Below are 23,899 nucleotides of genomic sequence, written 5' to 3'. Positions count from 1 at the left end.
TGAAAAATAGAAAATTTTCACGCCTATAGGGAAAACAAGAACCGCTCTGAGAGAATTTTTTTTTTTTCAATTAGCTGTTTATAAAAATCTTATTTTTTTCCCACGTAATTTATTTTTTTTTTTTCAAAATAAGAATATTTAAAATTTTATGAAATTTTTTTGCTAATTCGACCACGCTTTCTTCTCTTTAGCATAAACGGCTTTCAATCTCGGTCGCGAGATAATGAACGATCGTGAGGACACGTTCGCGCGAACAGTGAGGCCTGACGAGAGAATTCGGCCACTGATGTTTCGAAGGACCTTGGATCCGGATCTTCAACCTTCAAATACCACGCCACATTTTGTCGATCCAAGGATACAGAGAAAATTGCCTACCAAGAATAATACATTTGAGAAGCTTAAACAGTGGGAATTGGTCAAAGGTGAAAAGGGATTACGTGTTGTTGAAAAAAAATCGGAAAAAAATTTATTGTCAAGATCGACAAGTGCCAGTGAGCCAAGAACATCAAATAATTATAATCAATCGCCATTGATGCAACGATCACAAAATAATAATCATTGGATAGAGGCAATGACGAGGCGTGACAATCATCATCATCATCATCATCATAATATTGGTGAAAGAAAAATGTATTTTCCAATGAGAAATGAAACGTCGATGAAAAATTCAGGACCAATTTCACTTCCAGTTTCAAGTGGTCCAGTGAGACTTGATATGGTTTTGAAACAATCGGAAAATCGTAATAATGACAGTAATGATACACTTCAACAATTGGAACAACAGGTTCGATCAATTGAAGTGAATACAATTAGTGCAAAAAAAAATCAGTGTCTGGAGCAATCGTTACAAAATCCATATCAACGATACGCTGAACATGAGGATTTGTTGATTAACGTCGACGATGAGCCTGAGGGGTAATTTTTATTCTTCAAAAATTTCACATTTCCTCTTTGCATTTTTTTTTTGCATCATGATGAAAAGATGTTTTTTCCCCTTTTATTTGTATTTTTAAAATTTTTTTCTTTAATTTACAATTTTTTTTTAAATTAAATTAATCCAGTTTGATCAACACTAGACTAGATTCTTTGATGAATTTACAAGTTTTCTCAATTCTTTGAAAATTGTCACGGATTTTTATCTCAATTTCTAAATATTAAATATTTGTCCTCTTATCTTTTAATTGTTCTAAAATATTGTGAATTACGTTTCAAATTAATTTGCATTTCGAATATTCTGGCTTTTCAAATTAATATTATTCAAATTTATTTTTGAAAAAAAATTCAATTTGGTTCAAATAATCGACTATTATCAAATAAATATTTATTTGTATCAAATAATTATTAATTAAGATCGTATTTGTTTCAAATACAGAAATTATTGATTCAAATACAGTTTATTTAATTCAATTATTTGGTTTCAAAAATTATTTGATCCAAGAAAATATTTATTTGATAATAGTCAAGTAATCGCAGTATTTGAATCAAATAAATTTTTTTCAGTTTATTAATAGAAAATATTAACAATTTTTTTTTTTTTTGTTGTACACTGAAGAAAAATTTTTATTTCATTCAAATATTCGGTTACTTGTCTTTTATCAAATAATTTTTATTTTAAATAAATTTAATTAATAAATAAATTGAAATCAATAATTTTCGTATATGAAACGAATAAAATTTAATTGACTCAAAAATTGTTTGGTTCAAGAAAATATTTATTTGATAACAGTCAAGTAAGTGATTATTTAAATGAAATAAATTTTTTTTCAGTGTAATTAATTAAATTTTTATCATTTAATTAATAATTTTTATTATTCAATTAATTATTTTTGTTGATTGACAATTTTTTTTAATCAAGTTTAAGACTTTTTTTTATATATAAAATAAAAAAAAATGAAAATAAAATTGTAAATTTAAAATTTTAGTAGCGAAAAATTCAGTTTCTATTTTTTCCGTAGATTTTCGAAAGAAATGGAAAGTTTACATAAAGTATCAAAGGGTCATTTTTTTTTTTTTTTTTTTTTTTTTTTTTTTTATCAATAAAAAGGTCAATAGCATCCCCCTCGGTTTTATCTAAATATGAAAGAGAGTTTATGCGTCTCATGTAAATCATCTTTGCTGAATGCCATTCATCTTTTTCATCACAGCTGCATATTGCCTCGTTCCATATCTTTAAGCTTGTCTCAAATGTCTCATTTTAAAATACATTCGCCTTACATTTTTTTTTTTTTTTTTGCAAAGAAATAAAAGTTTTCCAATATTTTTACTAACAAAAAAGAATATTTTTCTATTATAATGAAATAATAATTTTTTTTTTATCATTTATTTTATTCTAAATTACAAAAAGGGAAAAGTTTAATTTAAAATTGAATTTCGGATAGAATTGAAATATGTAATAAGAGCGAAAAATAGAAAATGAAATTTTGAAAATTCATCCCTTGGAGGAAATGTGAAATTTATTGTAAAATATTTGGAAGAGAATTATTAAAAAAAAATAACAAAACAAAAAAAAAAAAGGGTTTCCACATTGCGACGTGGCGAGGCAACGAGAAATTCAACTGGTGGTAATGTCAGACACCAAGGGAAAAGACAAGTAGCAAAATTGTCAAGAACTGCCTCGGACGCGAGACGTGGACCGGAAACGGAAATTCCGACGAGAATGCAGCCAAGGAAGCAGCACGCTCTTTTACCCGTGAGACCGTTCATCACCAGAAAACATCATCGCGAGGAACAACAATCTTCATCATCAATGAGACCATTGACGGATCTTATGTCGAAAACGCAAGGCGATAAGGAGGTACCTCAATTTTTGGACAATTTTTTTATTTAAAGAAAAAAAAAATCTGAATTCATCATCATTGATGATAAACTAAACGATGATACCTTTTTTATCTCTAACATCGAAAATTTATTTTCAATTTCGATAATTTTAAATCGTAGAAAACTATTTTTATAGATAAATATTTTTCTATTTTCTAAAAATAATTTTTGTTGAAAATAGTTGGGTTTAAAAGAGATTTTATAACTCTTTTGATTATTTCTATATATATATATATATACTGATTTTCTTTCTATTTTTTGTAACGAAAATCAAATTATTAATTATTAATTATCAATTAACGTTACATTAAATCCTGTGGATTTAAGAGCTGTAAAGATAAGACTAATCTAGTGATACAAAAGACTGAAAAAAAACACAAAAGCAGAAGTGATTCATGATTATTAAAGAAAAATTTGAAAATCTATTTTTAGAAAATGAATTTTGAAATTTTAATTTTTCAAAATGAATTTTAAAAATTTAATTTTTTAAAATGAATTTTGTAAATTTAATTTTTTTAAATGAATTTTTAAAATTTAATTTTTTTGAATGAATTTTAAAAATTTAATTTTTTAAAATGAATTTTAAAAATTTAATTTTTTTTAAATGAATTTTTAAAATTCAATTTTTTAAAAAACAAATTGTTACTTAATTCAAATTTTCCAAAGTTCCATTCACCGTTTATTGATTGTTACTGAGATTCGTGAATTATTGCTCAGTAAATTATCGCGTTTAATTATTGCATTTTGCTCGAATCTTGTTCCTTTTCGCGTGTTTTTCAAGAGATCTCATCTCTTTTTGAACGTTAATCTCATTTAACGAGAATTGAACTTTCTCTTATAAATAAATAAAATAATCATTAGAAGTTATATATTATCCCCCTTATGTTCTAATTTGTAAGCAGATTCCACATCGAGAGCGTAACAGCTGTCGATAGAAAATTGCAGACTATATAAATGAGAAACAAGTAGCGTTATTCGTTCCTGGAAATGAATAATAATACTTGGAAAAATTAATGAAGTTCTTTTACTTCTTTGGTTTATAATACAGTTAAGATATAATTTTTCTTAATTAAAAAAAAAAAAAAAAAAAAAAAAGTAAAACAAGGTCAGTCGTTCTCTTTAAAATTTTAAATTTAAATTAAGAATAAACGAATAATAACAAAGGTAATAAAATTTATATTATTATTATTATTGTACAATGATAATTTATAAGATAATTATTATTTAGATGAGCTCATTACTTGGTCTATATTAAAAAAAAAAATTTTATTTTTTTTACATCTAAAATCTAAATAATAATTATTATTATGAAAAATAATTATTTGATCCAAATAATCGTTTATTTGATTATCAAATAATTTTTTTACATCTAAATAATAATTATTATTATTATTATGAAAAAAATTATTTGTTCCAAATAATTGATTATTTGATTATCAAATAAATATTTATCTGCATTAAATAATCGGTTATTTGATTATTACCAAATAAATATTTATTTGTATTAAATAATCGGTTACTTGATTATTACCAAATAAATATTTATTTGTATTAAATAATTATTTGATTATTATCAAATAAATATTTATTTGTTTTAAATATTTATTTGATTATTCTCAAATAATTATTTGTATTAAATAATAATAATAATAATTATTATTATTATTATTATTATTATTATTATTATTTGAGTCAATTGGTATTTGTCTCAAATACAGAAATTATTGATTCAAATACAATTTATTTAATTTGAAATAAAAAATTATATGGTTCAAGTAAATCAGGATTGCCACAAAAATTTTATTTTTTCTTTTTCCCAAAATTTTTTCTAATTTCCAGTTAGAATTAAAATTGTTTTTCTAACTCTAATGAAAATTCTTGAAGAGGTTTTCAATTATAAAAAAAAAAAATTGAGACAATAATTTTGAGGAAGCAAAAATTTCAAAAATTATAATTTTAATAGAATTTTTTTTTTTTAGAAATTTGATTAATTTTCCAGTACTTTTTATAAAATTTCCTGACTTTTCCCTGATCCGTAGCAAGCTTTTAAATATTTATTTGATAATAGTCAAGTAACCGAATTATTTGAGTTAAATAAATTTTTTTTTCAGTCTAGTAATTTTTTTTTTAATAATTTGACATTATTGTTATATTATTATAATTATTATATTAATTACTAATTATTACAATTTGTAATTTAGTATATGATTAATAATAATAATAATAATAAAATTAATAAATAATTATTATATTTTTTATTAAATATTATATTAATTGATTATAATAATAATACGAATTATTATTTTTATTATTATTATTTTTGTACAATAATAACAGTAATATTATGAATTTTATTATTATTATTATTAATAAAAATTCAAAAATAAAAAAAGAAACTAAATTGCTCCTGAAAAAAAAAATTATCTCGTGTCTTGATAACTCAAACGAAATTCGATGATTTTTTTTTTCGTTCTATTAAGAATAGAATTCGAATGAAAAATGTAGAAATAATTTTTTTTAATTCTCCATTTTTTCTAAGCAATTTTCAGCAAAAATTTATTTTTATCCTATTCCAAAAATTCTCTCTAAAATACTTGTATAAATATTTGCTTGTTTAAATCTTTTCCCTTTGACTTGTTCAAGGTAACAGTGTCGATGTTTTTAATGATCATATCGTCCCAGTATATTTTTTAAGAGAAATTACTTTCAAAAAAAAAAAAAAAAAAATTTCGTATTCATTTTTTTCAAAAAAAAAAAAAAAAAAATTAAATTAAAATAAAATCACTGAAATGAGGGTGCGTCACTTGAAAAAAAAAATAGTGGGTGTAATTGTATATAAAAAATTTTGGTTTTTTTTTTTTTTTGGCTATAGGTGAAGAAGCCGATCAGCTGACCAACCCTAAAGCTGATGTTTTGTTGAGGACAGATAGAAAGTTATATATATATATATATATATATATATATATATTCCTTTACGCATGCGCTTTGAACTTTTTTTTTCAACCTCAAAAGCAGAGAAGCCGAGAGGGTTCCCATAAGGGTGGTTCGCGCAGTTTACCACGCTGACGGGGGTGGCGGCACGTATTGATTCTCTTTTCATCCCTTGGCTATTGCTAGCAGTCGTTTCGGGGTTGCTGACGCCGACGACATCGTTTTCTCTTTCTCTCTCTTTCTCTCTCTCCCTTTATCTCTCATTCTTTTGATAATATTCATGGGGGAGAGAATCACATTTTTTTTTTGCTCTCAATTTTTAACACCCCCTTTTGATTCAAATACAAAAAAGATTGACAAAAAAAAACAAAAAAAAAAAATTTGAAATGATTAATCCCAATTGAAGAATCAATTTTTGGAAGAAATAATTTTGAAAATTGTTGGAGAAAATTAAGAAGAAAAAAAAATGAAAGTGATCAAGTCGTGACATGAAAAGTGTGGGGGTGGTGTGTGTTTTTGTCCCGGCTGATGTAGATTTAGGGTGGTGGGGGGTGGGTTAGTGATGATGATGATGATGATGATGATGATGGTTGTTCGCTTTCGTCAATTCGCTGCTCCAGCCAGGCGTGCGCTTCGCGTTGTTGCTGGGGGTCTTTGAGCGACCTCGCCTCCAACAAGTTCACACAACTAGTGAATTTTTACTGAAAAAAAAAAATTAACGATTTTTCTTTTGGTGCTTCGTTTTGTGAATAAAAAAATAAATCGAATAGTGTTTTGCAAAAAAAAAGGGGAAAATTCAGTGATGCGATTAAATGGAAGTCGAGGAGAAAGGAGTGTCTTTGAGCTTGCGTGCCTCCAGTCAAGAGATCGAGGATCTCAATTATTTGTGGGCAGTGACCAATAATTCGATGGGGAACATGAGTCTCGGAAATTATATTCCGAATGTGGATTATTATCTGGCTGTGATTTTATGCAGGATTTTAAAAGTCCATTTTATTAGGAATGATAGATTTGGAGAAAATTTTAGAGCGCGCATTTATCATTCTAGATAGAGTAAGATTTTTTTTGAAAAAATTGAATTTTTTTTTACATGGAAATAATTTCTATTAATAATAAAAATAACAATAATAATTTCTAATAATGGAATTTTTTAAATCCTTGTGATATTGAAAAAAATTTGCAAATATTGAACTCAAAAATAAATAAAATAAATTTGTCAAAATCGACAATAATGGCTAAAATTTTACGTCAAAAATTATTTGGCATTCTTAATCAGTAATTTGCTTATAAAGTATCTTCGAAGTTAATTTTCATAGGATTATTAAAAGTTTCCAACTTTTCAATATCATATTATAACAAAGTTTTAATGAGAAAATTTTGATTCAAGTTCCTGCAATTAGTGACATTTTGTGGACTAACAGTTTTTATTTATTTATATTGTGGAAAAATTAATTTAATATTTATTGTTGAATATATTTACGAAAAAAAATTAATTATCGAATAAATTCAATCATGTAATGAAAAATTTGTTTAATCCCCCTTGAGATGGAATTCTTTTAAAAAAATTGATAAAGTAAAAAAATTCAATTTTTGCTATTTATTATTTTCATTTTATTTTATTAAATTAAAATAATTTTTTTTAAATTACTGAATCACAGCTAGATAATGATTTTTGTGATTAGCCGGAAACGATTAAGATACGAATACGAGCTACAAATGTCTATAAATGTGGCAAAGTTGGAAAGTTTCGTTATCTTGGAAAATTGGGACAAAGTAGTCCGGGAAAAATTCTTTTAAAAGTAACTAAATACGGGTCAAACTGGCGGCCTCAAAAGTAGTTGCAGCTTCTTCTTCATGCAAGATGGTCACTCGTGGCCTTCTGCGGGTAAATTTTGTATTATATTACTTAGCCACCTGCTTTCTTAATTTTTTTTTTTTTTTTTTCCATAACATTCGAGATACGAAAAAAGGAACGTGTTTTCTTGGAACGTGCCTCGATAAATTCCTTAAGCAAATGACGATACACCGGTGGTGTGTGTGTTTTTTTTTTGCAGTTGGTAAACAGGTTTTTTTTACACCGCTTAAAAGAAAGTAAAAAAAAAAATTTAAAGCCCATGTAAATAAGTCGAGCCGTTTTAGGAGAATCCTTCTTTACGCTCCAATTGCATTTGTCGAATTCTTTGCAAAACTGCGCGAGAAAATCCTATTCACAAAAATTGAAATTTTTTTTTTAGGAAAAATTGTAAAACATCAGAAGCAACGTTTCATAATGAAAAAAATATGAAATAGAATAAGAATTTTTAAAAAATGTATTTTTAGTTTATTTATTAGTTGCAGTTTTTTTAAATTTTGTTTTCTTTTTGATTCAGACAAGTGATGGCGTGGGGGTGTCAAGTAGTGGAGGCATTCGAGTCTCATCGAGAGGGCGAACCGTTGAAGAGCCGCAAATCGGCAAGTACAAATTATTGAAGACCATCGGCAAAGGTAACTTTGCCAAGGTGAAGCTTGCCAAACATGTACCTACGGGGAAGGAAGTAGCTATCAAAATAATTGACAAGACTCAACTCAATCCTGGAAGTCTTCAGAAGGTAAATTACCAAACTAATTTTCAATTAATTTTCCAACTAACTCTATATTAGAGGAATAATCAATAAATTGTAGATAATTTTTATTCATTTTTTTGGTTTTATTTTACAATTTTATTTTTATGTTATCGATAGAATTTTTTTTGAAATGAAAAAAACGATAATGAATTTGTTCTAGTTATTCCGTGAAGTAAGGATAATGAAAATGCTTGACCATCCAAACATAGTGAAGCTGTTCCAAGTGATTGAGACTGAGAAAACATTGTACCTGGTGATGGAGTATGCGAGTGGTGGTGAAGTGTTCGATTATTTAGTTCTTCATGGTAGAATGAAAGAAAAAGAAGCGAGGGCGAAATTTAGGCAAATAGTATCAGCCGTTCAATACTGTCATCAAAAGAAAATAATTCATAGAGATTTAAAAGCAGAAAACTTATTGTTGGATAGTGAAATGAACATAAAGATAGCTGACTTTGGATTTAGTAACGAATTCACTCCTGGAAATAAATTAGATACATTTTGTGGTTCTCCACCATATGCGGCGCCAGAATTGTTTCAAGGTATGAATTTATTTTTCTTTTTATTTAAATTTAGCTTTTGAATATATATATAAAAAAAAAGTAAAAAATATTTTTTTTTTTGGTAAATTTAAATTTTGTTTTTTCACAGGCAAGAAATATGACGGTCCAGAAGTAGATGTTTGGTCATTAGGAGTAATTCTCTATACTTTGGTGTCAGGCTCCCTACCGTTTGATGGCTCAACGCTGAGAGAATTAAGGGAAAGAGTACTAAGAGGAAAGTACCGTATCCCATTTTATATGTCCACTGACTGTGAAAATTTACTGAAAAAGTTTCTGGTGCTCAACCCGACGAAACGGGCCTCGTTAGAGGTACGTGGTGACAAGGTTTGATCCTATTTTGTATCTATACTATTCTTTCAGAGTAGTTGAGATTTTTATTTCAATAATTTCAATTCCCATTAAATATAATTTTTTATACTTTCTTTAAATTCATTTAATTTTTTTTCACTATAGCATGTTTTTTTAGCATTTACTTTTTATTAAATATTTTTGTTATTATAAGATAATTATAGTAATTAATATATTAAACTAATTTAAAGAAAGTAGAATTTTTTGTTATAATGGTTTAAAAAAAAATGAATTTTTAAAACTCGCAGAATATTATGAAAGACAAATGGATGAATACGGGATACGAAGACGATGAATTAAAACCGTATTTAGAGCCAGAACCCGATTATAAAGACCACAAGAGGATAGGTGAGTCTGCCAGTATGTACATAACACTTACTACTATTGTTTCTATTAATTAGTGCACCCGTAGATAGACATTCTGTGTGTATTAAAGAATTTAAATGTGAAATATTTTTTAGAAATTAATACTTTATCGAGAGATTTGTATATAACCGGGAAATGTTAACTAACAATTTGTTAACATTTTGTTAACAATTTTTTTTTGAGTGTTACTAATAAAAAAAAAAAAAAAATACAGTAAGAATGTCTATATTGCTACAGTTTCAAAATTCCAAGAACTGTTGGCAATTAATTGTTATCTGTGTTAATAAGATATATCATTATAAAAAATATATTTTTAATTTTATTTTTTTTTTGTTTTTTTATTTGTATTTTTTTTTTTTTCATCACACTAAATAGTTTAGAAGATATTTATATAAAAAATTGTTACAAAAAAATTAAAATCTGTTTTTAAATATTTGTTTACCGTTTACGATTAGGTAAAAAATCAGTACTTAATTTATTTATTTATTTATTTATTTTGAGATTTATAGTGATATATCTTTGCATGAAAACCTCGTAGCATGAAAGTAGTTATTGAATCGAATAAAAATGATTAAAATCTAACAAAAATATATAATTTGAAAATCAATGAAAGTTATATTTTTAGAGTCAATATTTCGTTTTAAAAATTCGAGAAATTTCAAATCAATCTTTTGTAAAAATAAATAAAATCTTTAATATTTAAATTTTTATCAAATTTTTATTATGGAAAAAACAGAATGGCGGCAAATAAGAGAAAAATTGATTAGAGGATTTTGATAGGAAAAAATGCGGAAACATTTATGTTCAACGATTTTTAAAGAAATACTTTAAATTCTATAAAGTATCATCTAAATATATTTTTTACAAACTTTACAAGTTATAAATAAGAAAAATTGTATTTTATTTTATTATTTCTATTATTAATTATAAAAGAATTTTTTTTATAATTCTCCACGTTAAAAAAAAAAATTTGTTTTCTAATCGTGAACTTCAATATGAATTTTTATTTTGAAGAAAATAGAATCAAAATTGAAATAATTCTAATTTTCGATGCAATAAGGGAAGATAAAATTAAAAAATTGCCGCCATTTTGAAAAATTGAAAAAAGAATAAAATTCGATGTATTAGAAATTAGCTATTAACATTATTAGATGTGACTATGCGTATTCCAACTGTGTATTACAGAGGCGTTAGCAATTATGGGATATTCAAGGAGTGAAATCGAGGATTCATTAGGACAAGCAAAATACGACGATGTCTTTGCCACTTATCTTTTGCTCGGCAGAAAAATGACTGATGTGAGTTATCATTATTTGTTTTTTTTTTATATAACGAGAATTCAATTGTGAATTTTTAATAACAATTGCAAGAGAAAGTTGGTTTAAAAAAAAAAAAAGAAGGAAAAAATTTTAATTTAATTATTCTGTTAATTTTTCCTTGTTTCACATAACTTTTATTGTTTTCAAACAGCCTGAGAGCGATGGTTCGCGGTCTGGTAGTTCGCTATCTCTACGTAACATTCCACCACAAGTTAGTTCAGGTGGAGGTGGCGGAAGTGGCGGAGGAACCGGGGGCGCAGTTCAGAGTCCGTCACATCGAGGAGTTCATCGTAGTAGTTCCGCAACTAATCCCAAACCTAGTAGAAGAGCTTCTTCCGGTGGAGAATCTCTTCGTAAGTTATTGTTTAAATAAGTAATTTAACTACTATAATAAATATTAACTAATATTGAAATTAATTAATATTAAAATTAAAATTAAAATTAAATTGAATATTAAAATAATTTGTTTTTTTTAGGCATAGCACCAAGCCCAGGTAACACAACGAATCACAATCATGCCACGACCGTAACCGGTGGAACGGTAGTAGGAAGTGGCGGTAGCAATTTTAAAAGGCAAAATACAGTAGACGCAGCAACGATCAAAGAAAACAGCGCTCGTGTCGCTGCATCGAGACCCTCTGCTCCTAAAAACAATCCTGGACAACTTGATACCAGTGAGTTCCCTTTTTGCTTTAAGTTTCTCGTTCTATACACGAGAAAATTTTGTCTCTTACTCTCTGTGGTAAAGGTATGCTGCCGGCTTTTTCTTGTCTGTCTTTTGTTTTTAATCCCTCAACAAAAAAAAAAAAAAATCATTCATAAATTAACCCGCATCCCAGTTTTAACTTATTCAAATTTCAATAAATTTAATCTACTTTTAGACTCAACTTTTTAAAAGATTTTCAAAAAAAATTTTCAGTTATCTATTAACTTGCATCTGCAAACTTATTTTCTAAATATGGAAATTCAAATAGGAATAAACATTTTTCCTTTGCATGTACTATTCTTTTTTACTTTTTATATTTTCTCTTCGATATAAAAATTCGAGATGAGACCTGGGTTGCGGGGATTTTTATCCTCGTCACAATCATCTCATTTTTGTTTTTTTTTAAATTATTATTTTCATTCTTTTTTTTCAATAACATTATCCCCGCTTTATTTTGTGTTGGATCATATCTAATGAGTCTTGCAGTGTCAATGTTTATTCAAGGCGTTGGAACGAGTCCCGGTGGCAAGACGAGAGTTGGAAAGAGCAACACGATGAACTCGGGGGTCGGAGGTATTCGAACGTCAACAACAGCTGCTGTTGGATCAATTGGTCGACGCAGTACAATTTCTTACGACCAAGCAAAAACTCCATCAACCGAAAGAACCAACGATGTACCCAGGTATTAAAAAAAAAAAAATTAATTATTCTCTTCCAAAAACAAAATACTGAGTAAAAAAAAAATATTGTAAAAAAAAAATTAAGAGATTTTTTTTTGAGAAAAGCTAACACGTTTGATTCCTACTAACAATGCTAGGTAATTGATAATATTTAGAAAATGTAGATAAAAGAAAATATGATTTAAAAAAAGGAAAAAGAAATTCTGTCGTTAAAGCCAAAAAAAAAAAAAAAGGATTATTTGTTTGCTGCACAGCTCTAAGCATGGTGACTGCTGCTTGCGAATCATTGATTGCAATTTTTTTCTGACGATTATTATCAGGCTGACAGAGAAATTAAATCTTTTTAGATGCTTTTTTAATATTGAACCTTTTGCAAATGGAGTTGCATTAATTTTCTCTCTTTTAATCTCCAATTTAGAATTAGAATTATAATTACGAAACACAAATACAGTCATTGACATTTTCATTCATTCAATCATTCATTCTTCTGATCGATTACGGAATTCGAAAGAGAGTTTTACAAAAGCCCATGTAGTTTTTTTTTTTAAAAAAAACCTATAAATTAATATGAAAAATTTAATTTACGTAATGTAAATAAATATCGAGAATTTTTTTTTTAAATTCTTTATTTGAAACATTAAAATTATTGTGAATGTGTAATAATTTATATTATTTTCTTAGTGTTGAGAAAATAATGATAAACATAAAGTAGTACAGGCCTCGGATTATGCGACTTTTTTTTTTTTTTACTTTTTTTTCGAAAATACGACTTTCTTCGACTCATTTAAATAAAATGCGACTTATTCGACTTTTTTTTTTAACAATTATTTCTAAAAATTTTCTTCCAAAGTTCAATTATTTTTAATAGTTTTAATATTATTTTAAAAATTCAATTATTTAAAAAATTTACAAATAAAAACTCTAAAATTGAATTTTTTTTTTTAATTTTTCTAACTTAAGGGACGCATGAATTTCCCATAAAAATTATTAATTAGAATTTTCATTTCAAAGCATTTTATTAGAAATAATTATTTTTTTCGAATGAATTATCAGTTTTTGAATTAAAATTTGACAAATTTTCTAATACAAATTTGTACATAACAAAATATTTAGCTACCGATTTTTTGCCAGAATTTTTATTTTTATAGTCATTTAATTTACATGACTTTTTTATATAAAAAGAAATGTAATTTTATCGAATTTCAATTTAACAGAACATTTAATTAAATCAGAATTTTATCTAATTCGAATTTTTAAATGACAGAAATTCCAATTCTATTTTAATTTCAATTCAATTTTAATCTGACCGAATTGACAAATGAAAATTCGACGTCTTAAAAATATTATTAATTAAAAATTCGTTTAAATAAAAATTCAGACAAATTAAAATTCGGTGAATTAGAATTTCAGTCATTTAAAAATTCGAATCAGATAAAATTCTATTAAATGAGGAATTTTGCAAAATTAAAATTTGCTTAAATTAAAATTCACTTTAAGAAAAAAAGTCATGTAAATTAAAATAACTAGAAAATACAAATTTTGGCAAAAATTCGGTAGCTAATTTTGTTGTGTAAAAAATTCGTCAAATTCTGTCAAATTTTAATTTGATGCAATTCTAACTTAATTAAAATTTGAAAATTTACATCTTCGATTCTGAAATAGAAATAAATTTTCTTGATAATATTCCTATTGAATTATTCTTGTTAAGGAATTAATAAAATGGAATTTTATCTAATAATATTAATTATTTAAAATAAATTACTTATTAATAAAAAATAAAAAAAAATCGACTTTTTTTGCGCCTTAAAGTTGATTCGAGGCCTGGTTAGTAGTAAAAAAAAAAAAAAAAGGGATGGGTCGCATTTGTTGACTAGTTTTGTACACAGCTTGGGTGAAGGCACTAGGCCAACAAGGGGTCACACCAAATCTGCAAGCATCAGTGCAAGTCACCGTTCCTCGAGTGGGGTTCCCCCGGGTGATCATTCACTACTGGATTCTCAACCACGGAACGCTCACAACTCCCTCCTGGGCAATGCTGACCCCCTTAGGCAGAGGTACAGGCCCCCATCGTATAATCTGTCTATTTTTTTTACATTTTTTTTTAATTCTTAATTCCTTTTGTATTACCTATATGTATATTTGACGAATATTTATTTTAAAAAAACCTTTTTTTTTTGCAAGGGCCACTAACTTTCTTAGGGTGTGTGGGAATCCCATTTTTATATTTTATTTCACTATTTGAGCCATCTTTTATCAGGATGATTCAAGGAAGTAATAAAAAATTTTTTCTAAAAAAAAAAAAAATCGTCTCCTAAGGATAGTTGATGGTCATTTTCATTCTTCGAAAATATTTGGTAATGCATGGTTGATGATTTTTTTTTTTTTTTTTTTTTTAATGTCATCTTCATTCGTCTTCATTCATTTTAAAATACAATTTTACTCCAAAAAAGTGTAGTGTAGAGTAGAAAAAAAAATACCCGAATTGTTGGGCATGATTTCGTTTCGTCCGTTTTGAAAATAAGAGGTTAATGATTAATTACTTTTTGTGAATGGTATCTCTGAGGTTCTAAAAGCATGACTATTTTCTCATACTCTTAATTTATTATAACAATTTTTTGTAATATTTAGTTGTTGATTTTTAATTTTTTTTGAGAATTTTATGATAAATCGAAAAAAATGTTCTTATTTTACATAAAAAAAATCTATGATTTACTGGAGCATGTGACCTTATATTGAATGTATAATCTAATTTTTTTAAAGTGATTATTTTTTTTATAATCAAATGCAAATAATGTCTGGAGAATTAAAAATTTAATAATTTTAAGTTTTGTAAAGTGTTTCAAAAAAAAAAAAAAATGTTATAAAATGTGTTTTTTTTATTTGTATTTATTAAGTAAATTTTATTTTTGAGAACTTTTGTTTTCAAGTCGAATTTTTTTCGAAGATGATTTTTTAATTATTCTTTTTTTTATCAGCTTGGGAGTATCTCCAAGTAATAGATTGGCAACACCCACACCTCCAGCATTTCCAAGGAATGTTCCAAGTCGTAGTACTTTCCATTCTGGACAAAATAGAGCCCAACGAAATCATCCTCAGGTTCATATTTTAAATTTTTATTAATTAGTTTTAATTTCAAGTAATAGATAAAATAAGTAAATTATCTAAATTTAAAGTAGTTATTTAAAATTTTATTTTATTTACTTTTTAATAAGAATATTTACTTTTAATAACTAAATTTTTCATAAATAAAAGAATAATTTAATTTTTAATAAAAAATTAAGTCTTTTTTTTTAAACAAAATTATTTTCTTTTAATAAGTAAATTTTTAATAAAAATTAAAATTAAAGAATATTTTTGAAAAATACTTTAATTTATTAAAATTGTGATTTAAATTTTTCAGGGCCACACTCATACGCAAGACACAAATGCGATAAGCCCACTAGCAAGGCCGTCCTTTTTCTCCAAACTTTCTTCGAGGTTTTCTAAACGGTAAGTTAGTAAATCTATTTTTTATTTAATATTATAGTTTAAGGCATGCCAGGAATTCCAACTTGAAATACAACCATTTAATCTCATCTTGCCTGTTTCAACATTTATAATGCGAGCATTTATTCTTTTTCAGTTTTTGAAAAAAAAATTATTATTTTATTTTTTTAGTTTTTTTTGAGAATTTTTCAATTAATTTTGTATAAAAATCTAAGATACTAAAAAGGAATGTAAATGCTCACACCATAATATTTGAAATAATCAGTGTCTGCTTTATGAACTTTAATATATCTACCTATTACTGTTTGCATGCTAAATAATGTTTCTGTTTTAAGGATGCACAATGACTATGTAATTCTGGAAATTGTATAGTGATGTAATGCCTACATTAAGATCGACACAGGGTCTTTTAAAAAAAAAAAAAAAAAAAAAAAAAAATCTGTAATTCGATGAGCCAGCAGCGACCATTATCATTGAAAGCCGTTAAAATATTAATTAAGAATTTTTTTTTTTTTACACTTTTGCTACACTATATTAATTTTTCTGTACACACGATTGTACATTATCGCGTTCCATTTTCTCTGTGTTTCTCTAATCGTCCCCATCGTGTTTTACAATATTATCCTTTTATTAATTATAATCCTTTTTTTTTTAAAAAAAAACAGTATGTCATCCACCCTTAAAAAATTCCTAATATAATTTTGGTTTGTAATTTTTTTTTTTTATTTGGCAATTTTGTTCAAGGGAAAAAAACATTTGGCATTGAGGAAACATAAATTAAAAACAAATTTCTTGCACTTTATGTTTGTTTTCATTCATCACAAATTCTAATGAATATACAAGAAACTAATAACTGCTTGGCATATAAAGCTCAAAAATGTCCTCGCATATTCATTGTGCATCCCTTTTGACATGATCGTAGCGAGGCAAAATCCTTATCTAGACATTTCCTCTCGGCCTTTAGTTGTTGTTACGTACATTTTTTTTTCTTCAATATATTGTAAATAGAATAACGACGTAATTCTGCGCACGTGATAAAAATACACTTAGACTTCGCGAGACCACAGAATAACGAGGGTGTTACCATTTTTTTACAATTAAAAAAAAAAAAAATAAGGGATCGAAAATAAGGATTAAAAAAAACAATTGTCTTTCATGAAATGGTCACTGTAATCATCGGTTTAGCAGAATTAACGAATCAGCATAGCCATTGATGCGCATCCTTTATAACAATTAACAATAATCCATTATCGGTTATTATATTCTGTGCCGCAGGACTTGAACCAAATAGCTTGGCTTCATCTCTCAACAAGATGAATTGGCCATTGAGAAAACGAGTCTTAATCAACGTGTGTAATGTACCGAAATTTGTCGGTATTCAGTGCAGCATTCCTGAATTCCCTCCCCAAATGAAAACTGAAGTGTGGCACACATTGATTACAAGTTCGATGGATTGATTTTGAGATGCGCTCGACTCCGTTATTCTGTGGTGTCTATTTTTCTGTCTCTACAAGAACATCAACAACAGCAAAAAAAAATAAATAAAATAAAATAAAGAAGCTCTTTTCACCTCACACAGCGAACACAATTATAGGAAAAATAAACCTCCCCTTAATATGTGATCATCATAAACGAAAAAAAAGAAAAAAAAAAAAAAAAAATTCATGTCTTCCGGAAAAGGAAGCCGCCTTGATGCACTTAGAGATAGCACTAAAATCCGTGCCTTTCCCAACCTGCCACCCTTACCCCCTACCTTGCTATATAAAATATATATATATACAAGCACTTGGAGTCTTTCGTCGAAAAAAAAATTATCCCAAGCATATTTTTCTACTCTTTCCAAAAAAAAAAAAAAAAAAAAATAATAATAATAAATTCGATAGGACTCGCTGTACTTAGCTATTCATACGAACTTAGCGTCAAGTCTCAACAAGACCATGTTTTGTGCATTTTTTTTTTTTTTTTAGAAGAAATTTTTGCAAACAAAAGTGACAAACATTTTTTTTTTAACATGTAAAAAGAAAAAATGTAATTCTGCAATTTCCATTACAGGCCTCGGATTACTTTTTCGACTTTTTTTTTCGAAAAATGTATACAGATATTTTTTTATTTTAATTATTATTTAACAAATTTTCAAACTAAAATTCTTCTCTAAATTAATTATTTTCAATGATTTTTAATTAAATTCCTCATAAATTCAATTATTTTTATTTTTCAATTTGAAAATTTTTTATGAAATTCAACAATTTGCAATTTGAAAAAAAAATCAAATAAAATTACCAAAAATTTCACTTTAAAATTTTTTAAAATTTTCCAATTTAAAATTTTTTAAAATTCAATAAATTACAATTATAATTCTTTTGAAATTCAATTATTTTAAATGATTTTTATAATATTCTTTGAAAATTCAATTATCTGAAAGCATTTTTCAATATAAAAATAAAAGGTTTGAAATTCAATTTTTACCTGTAATTTATAATAAATTTTTCAGTAACAGAAATAACTGAAAATTTGAAACAAAAATCTCTTAATGTTCAATTAATTTCCAAAATTTGAATTGTAAATTGTCGAAAATTTTTTTTTTTCAATCTCAATGAAAATTACGCAAAAATTCAATTATTTTCAAAAATTTCAATTTAAATCTATCAAAAATTAAATCATTTATAAAAAACTTTGTTCAATTTAGCTAAAAATTTAGTTTTCAAAAATTTTAATGCGAATTAGTAAAAAAAAAAATTGATAAAAATTCAATTTTCAAAGATTTTAGTTCAAATCTGCGATAAATTAAATTATTTCTAAAAAATTTTTTATTATCAGTCAGAAATTACATTACTTTTCATAATTATAATTGATCAAAAACTTTGTCTTATTTATTAATTTAAGTAAAATATTTCTTAACTAATTAAATGTAATTAAAATAAAAAAATAGACTTTTTCGACTTTTTTTTTGGGGGGGGGAGGGGGAATGTAAATCGACTAACAATTTTTTTTTTTTGCTTTTTAAAATTGATCTGAGGTCTGCCATTGGGAAATAAAAAAACTAACTGACAATAGTCAAATTCTTCTATATTAATTTCTTGTTTTTGATTTCTAATCTATATATTTATAGAAAAATAATTTTAAAGTTGATAAAATGAATAAATGTTTTGCATAATAAATTATTAGTTAATTCATTTTTTAAAATAAAAGTGTTTTGGCAATTTGAAAATAAAAAAATTGTACACTTTTAAAGAAATTTTTTATTTATTATAATCTTGACTTAAATTGATTTTGGCAATTTATTGTTCTCTAGATAATTTAAGATATATTAATTTAAATTTTTAATTATAATAAAATATAAAAAGTAATAATAATTGATTTAATTATTTCAATAATAAAATAACAATTGAATTATTAATTCAATTTTTTAAAATATAACTAACGTCTGAACAAAATTTACAAAAAAAATTTTTGTTTTGACAAAAACTGATTTTAAATATCTAGTTTTTCTTTCTATGTAAATTTCAAAATTAAAATAGAAAACCTTTTCATATGAAATTAAATGTTTATTTTAAAAAAGCGCAAAACAATGGCCTAGCCTTTTAACAGCTCAATCCTATATAGGGTAGTTATATTATTACGTAAGCCGATAGTCATTAATCGATGATAATTTTAACAGCGTTTATTTTTATTCGTCATGAGGAAAATAAATCTATTAGCCAAGAAATATAATCTAATGTAAATTTATATTATAATATTTTTACATTAGTTATTTTACAAAAAAAATAGCTATAACGCTTCTAATTTGTTTTCCTCTTTTTTTTTGTAAATAGTGTGATCTTTAATAATTTGAAAAAATAATCCTGCGCATAATCGTAAGCAATTAGAGAATTGGTTATCAGTTCTCGATAATCGATATCCGCTCATATATAATAAATTGATCCATTTCTACGAGGGGGGAAAAATTTTCTTTTTGTTCCTCCAAAAAAATTCACATTGGAATTATAATAAAACGAACACTTTTCAAAAAGTGCCTGTGCCGTATTGAGATCTGTAATATCGTTCGTTTAATCATCTAAATATGTAAATTTTTTCCAATTTCGAATCGATTTATAGATTATATATTATATATACATATATATATATTATAAAGGCATTATAGTGAATATTTTTTAAACGCCAAACATTTGTCGCATTAATTTTTTGTCAGTTTTGTAGGAAGTAAAACAATTTCGATTTATTAATTGATAACACTTGCAGTAAAATAATAACTTAAAAAAAAAGATAATTAAAAATTGTTTTGAAAAGTATTTTAATTTTTTTTTAATTTTTTGTTTAATTTTTCTTTTAAATTATTATTTAATTGCAAATTTATTTTTTTTTTATTATTAAATATACAATTATAACGATTAATTATGCTGCGAAAGTGCTCTCTAAAAATTTTGCAATACGCACTTATTTAATTCTTTGAGTCACAGCTGTTGCTAGTCTCTTCTTATTTTTTCGATTGTACATATATATTTCTTTGGAATTCATCGATAAGTTTTTTTTTTTCATTATTCTTCTCAAAAAATACTCAATTTCATTTAATTTTTTGTAAATAGTTCATTGTAAGTAAACTAAGAGAAACTATCCGCTTTTTACGTTTAATTTTTTGCTAAATAATTTTTCCATTTTTTATTTTTGAGGCTGCTGATTTTATTTTATTTTTAATTTGACGATAAATAAAACCATAAACTTGAAATATTTTTTTCTGAAAAAAAAAAAAAAATTAGAATTTGAATCAGCGGCCTCAAAAAGAGGAAAAGAAAACCCCCTGTAATTTGTCTTAATTGCGTGACTCCAAGGGTTAAAAGTGTAGTTAGTTTTTTTTTTTGTGCAATTTGTATGATCAAAAAAATGTAGTCGAGGACCCGCAAAAAAATATATTATTATAAAATATATAATATTATGAAATAAAATAATCTATTTAAAACAAAATTGTAATTATCCTGCGTTGACAGGTTTACTAAATGAAGGATGATAATTCACGTTGTTTTCCGCATGAAAATCAGGAGCAGCAAGACGCCGAGAATATCACAATTTAATACTAAGTAATCATCACATCAAATGCGAGTCGCCGATTATTTTTTGTTTCGATAATATTAAAAGAAAAAAAAAACAAATTTAAAAAAATAATAATAATAATATTAACAACACTTTTGATCTCATACTGTTTTTATATACAGTATGTTAACCAATAGCGATAGCGTAATTATGTAATTTACCAATAGACATATATATATATATATTTCTTTTTAAAATTATTTTTAATTTTTTCACTTGTATACGAGATTGATAAGGAAAATAGTTTTTTTTTTTTTTTTTTTTTTTTTTGAAACTATTATAGACTCGTCGACTCTCGTTAACGATAAAAAAAGAACTTTGATTTAAGTACGATTCTCAAACTTCGCATTTAAACAAAATAAAATAATTGTGTTAGTTCGGCTACGCGTAATTGTTTAAGATGACTGTGATCCTTCTTTTTTTTTTTTTTTTTTTGCGACGATTATTATCTGTATATAGAATCCATATAAAGTGTAACACAATCAGATTTGAGAAATCGCGCTAAGAAATCGCTTTCTTATTTTTAAATTTACTTTCGATCAATAATTTTGTTTATATTTATTTCAAGTATAATCACGCAATTTAGAATTATGAGTAATTATTTTTGACAATCACACGATTTTTTTATTTAGTTATGAGGCAATTATAAAAAAATTTTTGAATATAAATATTTTAGAGAGCCTCCTCGTTCTTTTAATTTTCCTACTCAATTTTTTTTTTTTTTTTTTTTTTCGAAATTCTTCTACAGATTGGAAAAGAAAAAAAAATTCTTGATCTCGATTGACTATTGCTCATAAATTTTAAATGATGTAAAATTCTAATATCAGTAATATTAAAAAAATATAAATAAATTACAAAAACAAGAGAAATTAACATGTTATTCGCAATATTTTTTTTTTCTTATTTTTAATTATTTCTATGACAGAATTTTTATAAACTTTTTGTCTATTTAAATGAAAAAATTTAATATAATTTTAAATTTATAGGAAATAAATTTAAAAGAAATAATGTTAGAGAAAAATAAATTAGAGAAAAAAGAAATGAAGAAAATGAAATTTTTTAATTGTAAAAAAAAAAAATGTTAGAGAGTAATATTTATTTTCAAAATGTTTTTTCGAATTAATTTTTAAAAAAAAGTCCGATAATATAGTTAACAAAAAGAAAAAACAAAAATTTGTTCTGATTTATCGAAATCTTCCCTTGAAACTAGCATTTATTGTCCAAAGAATATATTATATTCTTTTGCATTTAGCAGCTTCGAATTATTCAAATAATGATAATTATTAACTATTATTATTATGTTATTTTTATTATTATTATTATTATTATTATTATTATTATTACAATTATTACTATTATTATTATTATTATTATATTACTATTATTCTTATTATTATATTATCATTATTCTTATTTTATTATTACTATTATTATTATAATATTATTATTCTTATGATTATTATTATTACGATTGCCTTTAATTCTGTGCAAAAAAATTGCGGGTGAATGTAATAAGAGTAAAAGTTCCAATATGTATATTTTATTACATGATAATAATCTTAAATTTTAGAAAGTATTGCATTCGACGTTGAATTAGTAAAAAATTAATGGAATTCAAAGAAAAAAAAAAAAAAAAAATGGTGGTAGTCATGAATGCGTGTAAAATAGTGTAAACTATTAAAATGAGAAGATGGCAAGAAAAAAAAGCGTCCGTTAGATTTATGTGAAAAAAAAAATAATTAGGAAAGGCAAAAAAGGCGAAATGAAAAATAAAAGTATTTAAAAAATGAACACACATTATTATATAGTAAAAAAAATAAATAGACACGATTATTCTAAATATGTATAAATATATGAGCTTTGGTATGCTTGTGATATGCGCGCTGTTTGCTGTTTTCCACTTTTTTTTTATTTTTTGCTCATTTTTTAGCACATTAAAATTTTTTTAGTTTTTTTTTTTTTTTTTTTTTTTTAATTTCACTTTGTTATGATTTTTTTTCTTTTATTAATGTCAAAAGTGGCCTAAGTTGAATAAATTTTCTTTTTTTCTTTTACTCACCGTTATTTTTGGAGAACAGTAAACGGCACACCAAGAGAGAAAAAAAAATCTAATATAGAAATAATTATTGTTTTATAATTTTAAGAAGCAATAAGAGGAATAATTTCATAAGCATAGTATAATAAATCTTTTAAAAATACCTCATAAACGTCTTAAAAATTTATTTTAGAAATAAAAAGCAAAAAAAAAAAAAAAAGAAAACCTGTAACAAAAGCATAGTTACCTGCGATCATGATTCAAATGCACGTTATCCTTTCAGTATCTGAATGCACATACATACACACATACACACAAATAGCGGCTTTGCAAAAATTATTCATGCGATCGATTTACAAAAATATTCATCATTTGCAAATTTCAATTTTTTTTTACTTTGAATTTATTTTTTTTCAATTATTTCGCTATTTTAATATTTTGTGCCAATAATTAAAAAGAACATCAGTCAGTGGCATCATTTTTTTTTTTTTTTGTGTTTTAATCAGAAATTATTTTTTAATTTTTTTTTTCATTCAGATGCAGACTGGTGATGGTTGTACATAAAAGAAAAGAAAAAAAAAAAATTCGAATATTTTATCAACTTTAGTGTTTTGTTAGCAATTGCCTTTGTTTTGTTATTTCAGCCCCATGGACCCATCCGTTTCCCCAAAGCACCCAGTAGTGAGGTACGTTTTTAATACCACAAATCCATCTTTAATTTATTTTTTCAACATTTCTTTTTTTCATCCTTTTAAAATTATTTGCGTTATTATTGAGGAAATCATGTTTTATTATAATTTATTCATTATAATTTCTGAAAATAAATTGAAATATTTTTTATTTTAATTTCACAGTAAAATAATCGATTTCCTCAATAAAAGCACGTTTGCATCTTCAAAAAAAATTGTGAAAGTATTTTTTTAATTATAATAATTCATGATGAAACAAAAAATATAAATTGCC

The 23,899-nt window shown here is 25.1% G+C and overlaps 1 protein-coding gene across 13 annotated transcripts in view; it reads left to right on the top strand.

Moving 5' to 3' along the window:
* The window catches only part of LOC127281834 (serine/threonine-protein kinase MARK2-like), a 76,076-nt gene that overhangs the window by 48,455 nt on the left and 3,722 nt on the right, over nucleotides 1-23,899 (top strand). For 2 of the 13 annotated variants that reach the window (XM_051305778.1, XM_051305777.1), the window contains exons 2-15: nucleotides 192-915; nucleotides 2,515-2,794; nucleotides 8,118-8,336; nucleotides 8,512-8,890; nucleotides 9,000-9,235; nucleotides 9,508-9,619; nucleotides 10,811-10,923; nucleotides 11,096-11,297; nucleotides 11,421-11,618; nucleotides 12,137-12,332; nucleotides 14,217-14,384; nucleotides 15,306-15,426; nucleotides 15,731-15,819; nucleotides 23,581-23,622. In XM_051305778.1, coding sequence (XP_051161735.1) covers nucleotides 224-915; nucleotides 2,515-2,794; nucleotides 8,118-8,336; nucleotides 8,512-8,890; nucleotides 9,000-9,235; nucleotides 9,508-9,619; nucleotides 10,811-10,923; nucleotides 11,096-11,297; nucleotides 11,421-11,618; nucleotides 12,137-12,332; nucleotides 14,217-14,384; nucleotides 15,306-15,426; nucleotides 15,731-15,819; nucleotides 23,581-23,622 — 3,047 coding nt within the window. In that variant the 5' untranslated portion in view covers nucleotides 192-223. Of the gene's footprint in view, nucleotides 1-191; nucleotides 916-2,514; nucleotides 2,795-8,117; nucleotides 8,337-8,511; nucleotides 8,891-8,999; nucleotides 9,236-9,507; nucleotides 9,620-10,810; nucleotides 10,924-11,095; nucleotides 11,298-11,420; nucleotides 11,619-12,136; nucleotides 12,333-14,216; nucleotides 14,385-15,305; nucleotides 15,427-15,730; nucleotides 15,820-17,091; nucleotides 17,800-20,798; nucleotides 23,100-23,580; nucleotides 23,623-23,899 lie in introns of those variants that run through there. The other 11 variants (XM_051305788.1, XM_051305787.1, XM_051305779.1 and 8 more) reach the window with 10 other exon arrangements.

Source organism: Leptopilina boulardi, unplaced genomic scaffold, assembly GCF_019393585.1.
Source record: "Leptopilina boulardi isolate dan_hultmark-lab unplaced genomic scaffold, ZJU_Lbou_2.1 LbouV2_278, whole genome shotgun sequence".
NCBI classification, from domain to species: domain Eukaryota; kingdom Metazoa; phylum Arthropoda; class Insecta; order Hymenoptera; family Figitidae; genus Leptopilina; species Leptopilina boulardi.
Note: the sequence above shows the minus strand (reverse complement) of the source record. Positions and strands in the feature narration are given on the sequence as shown.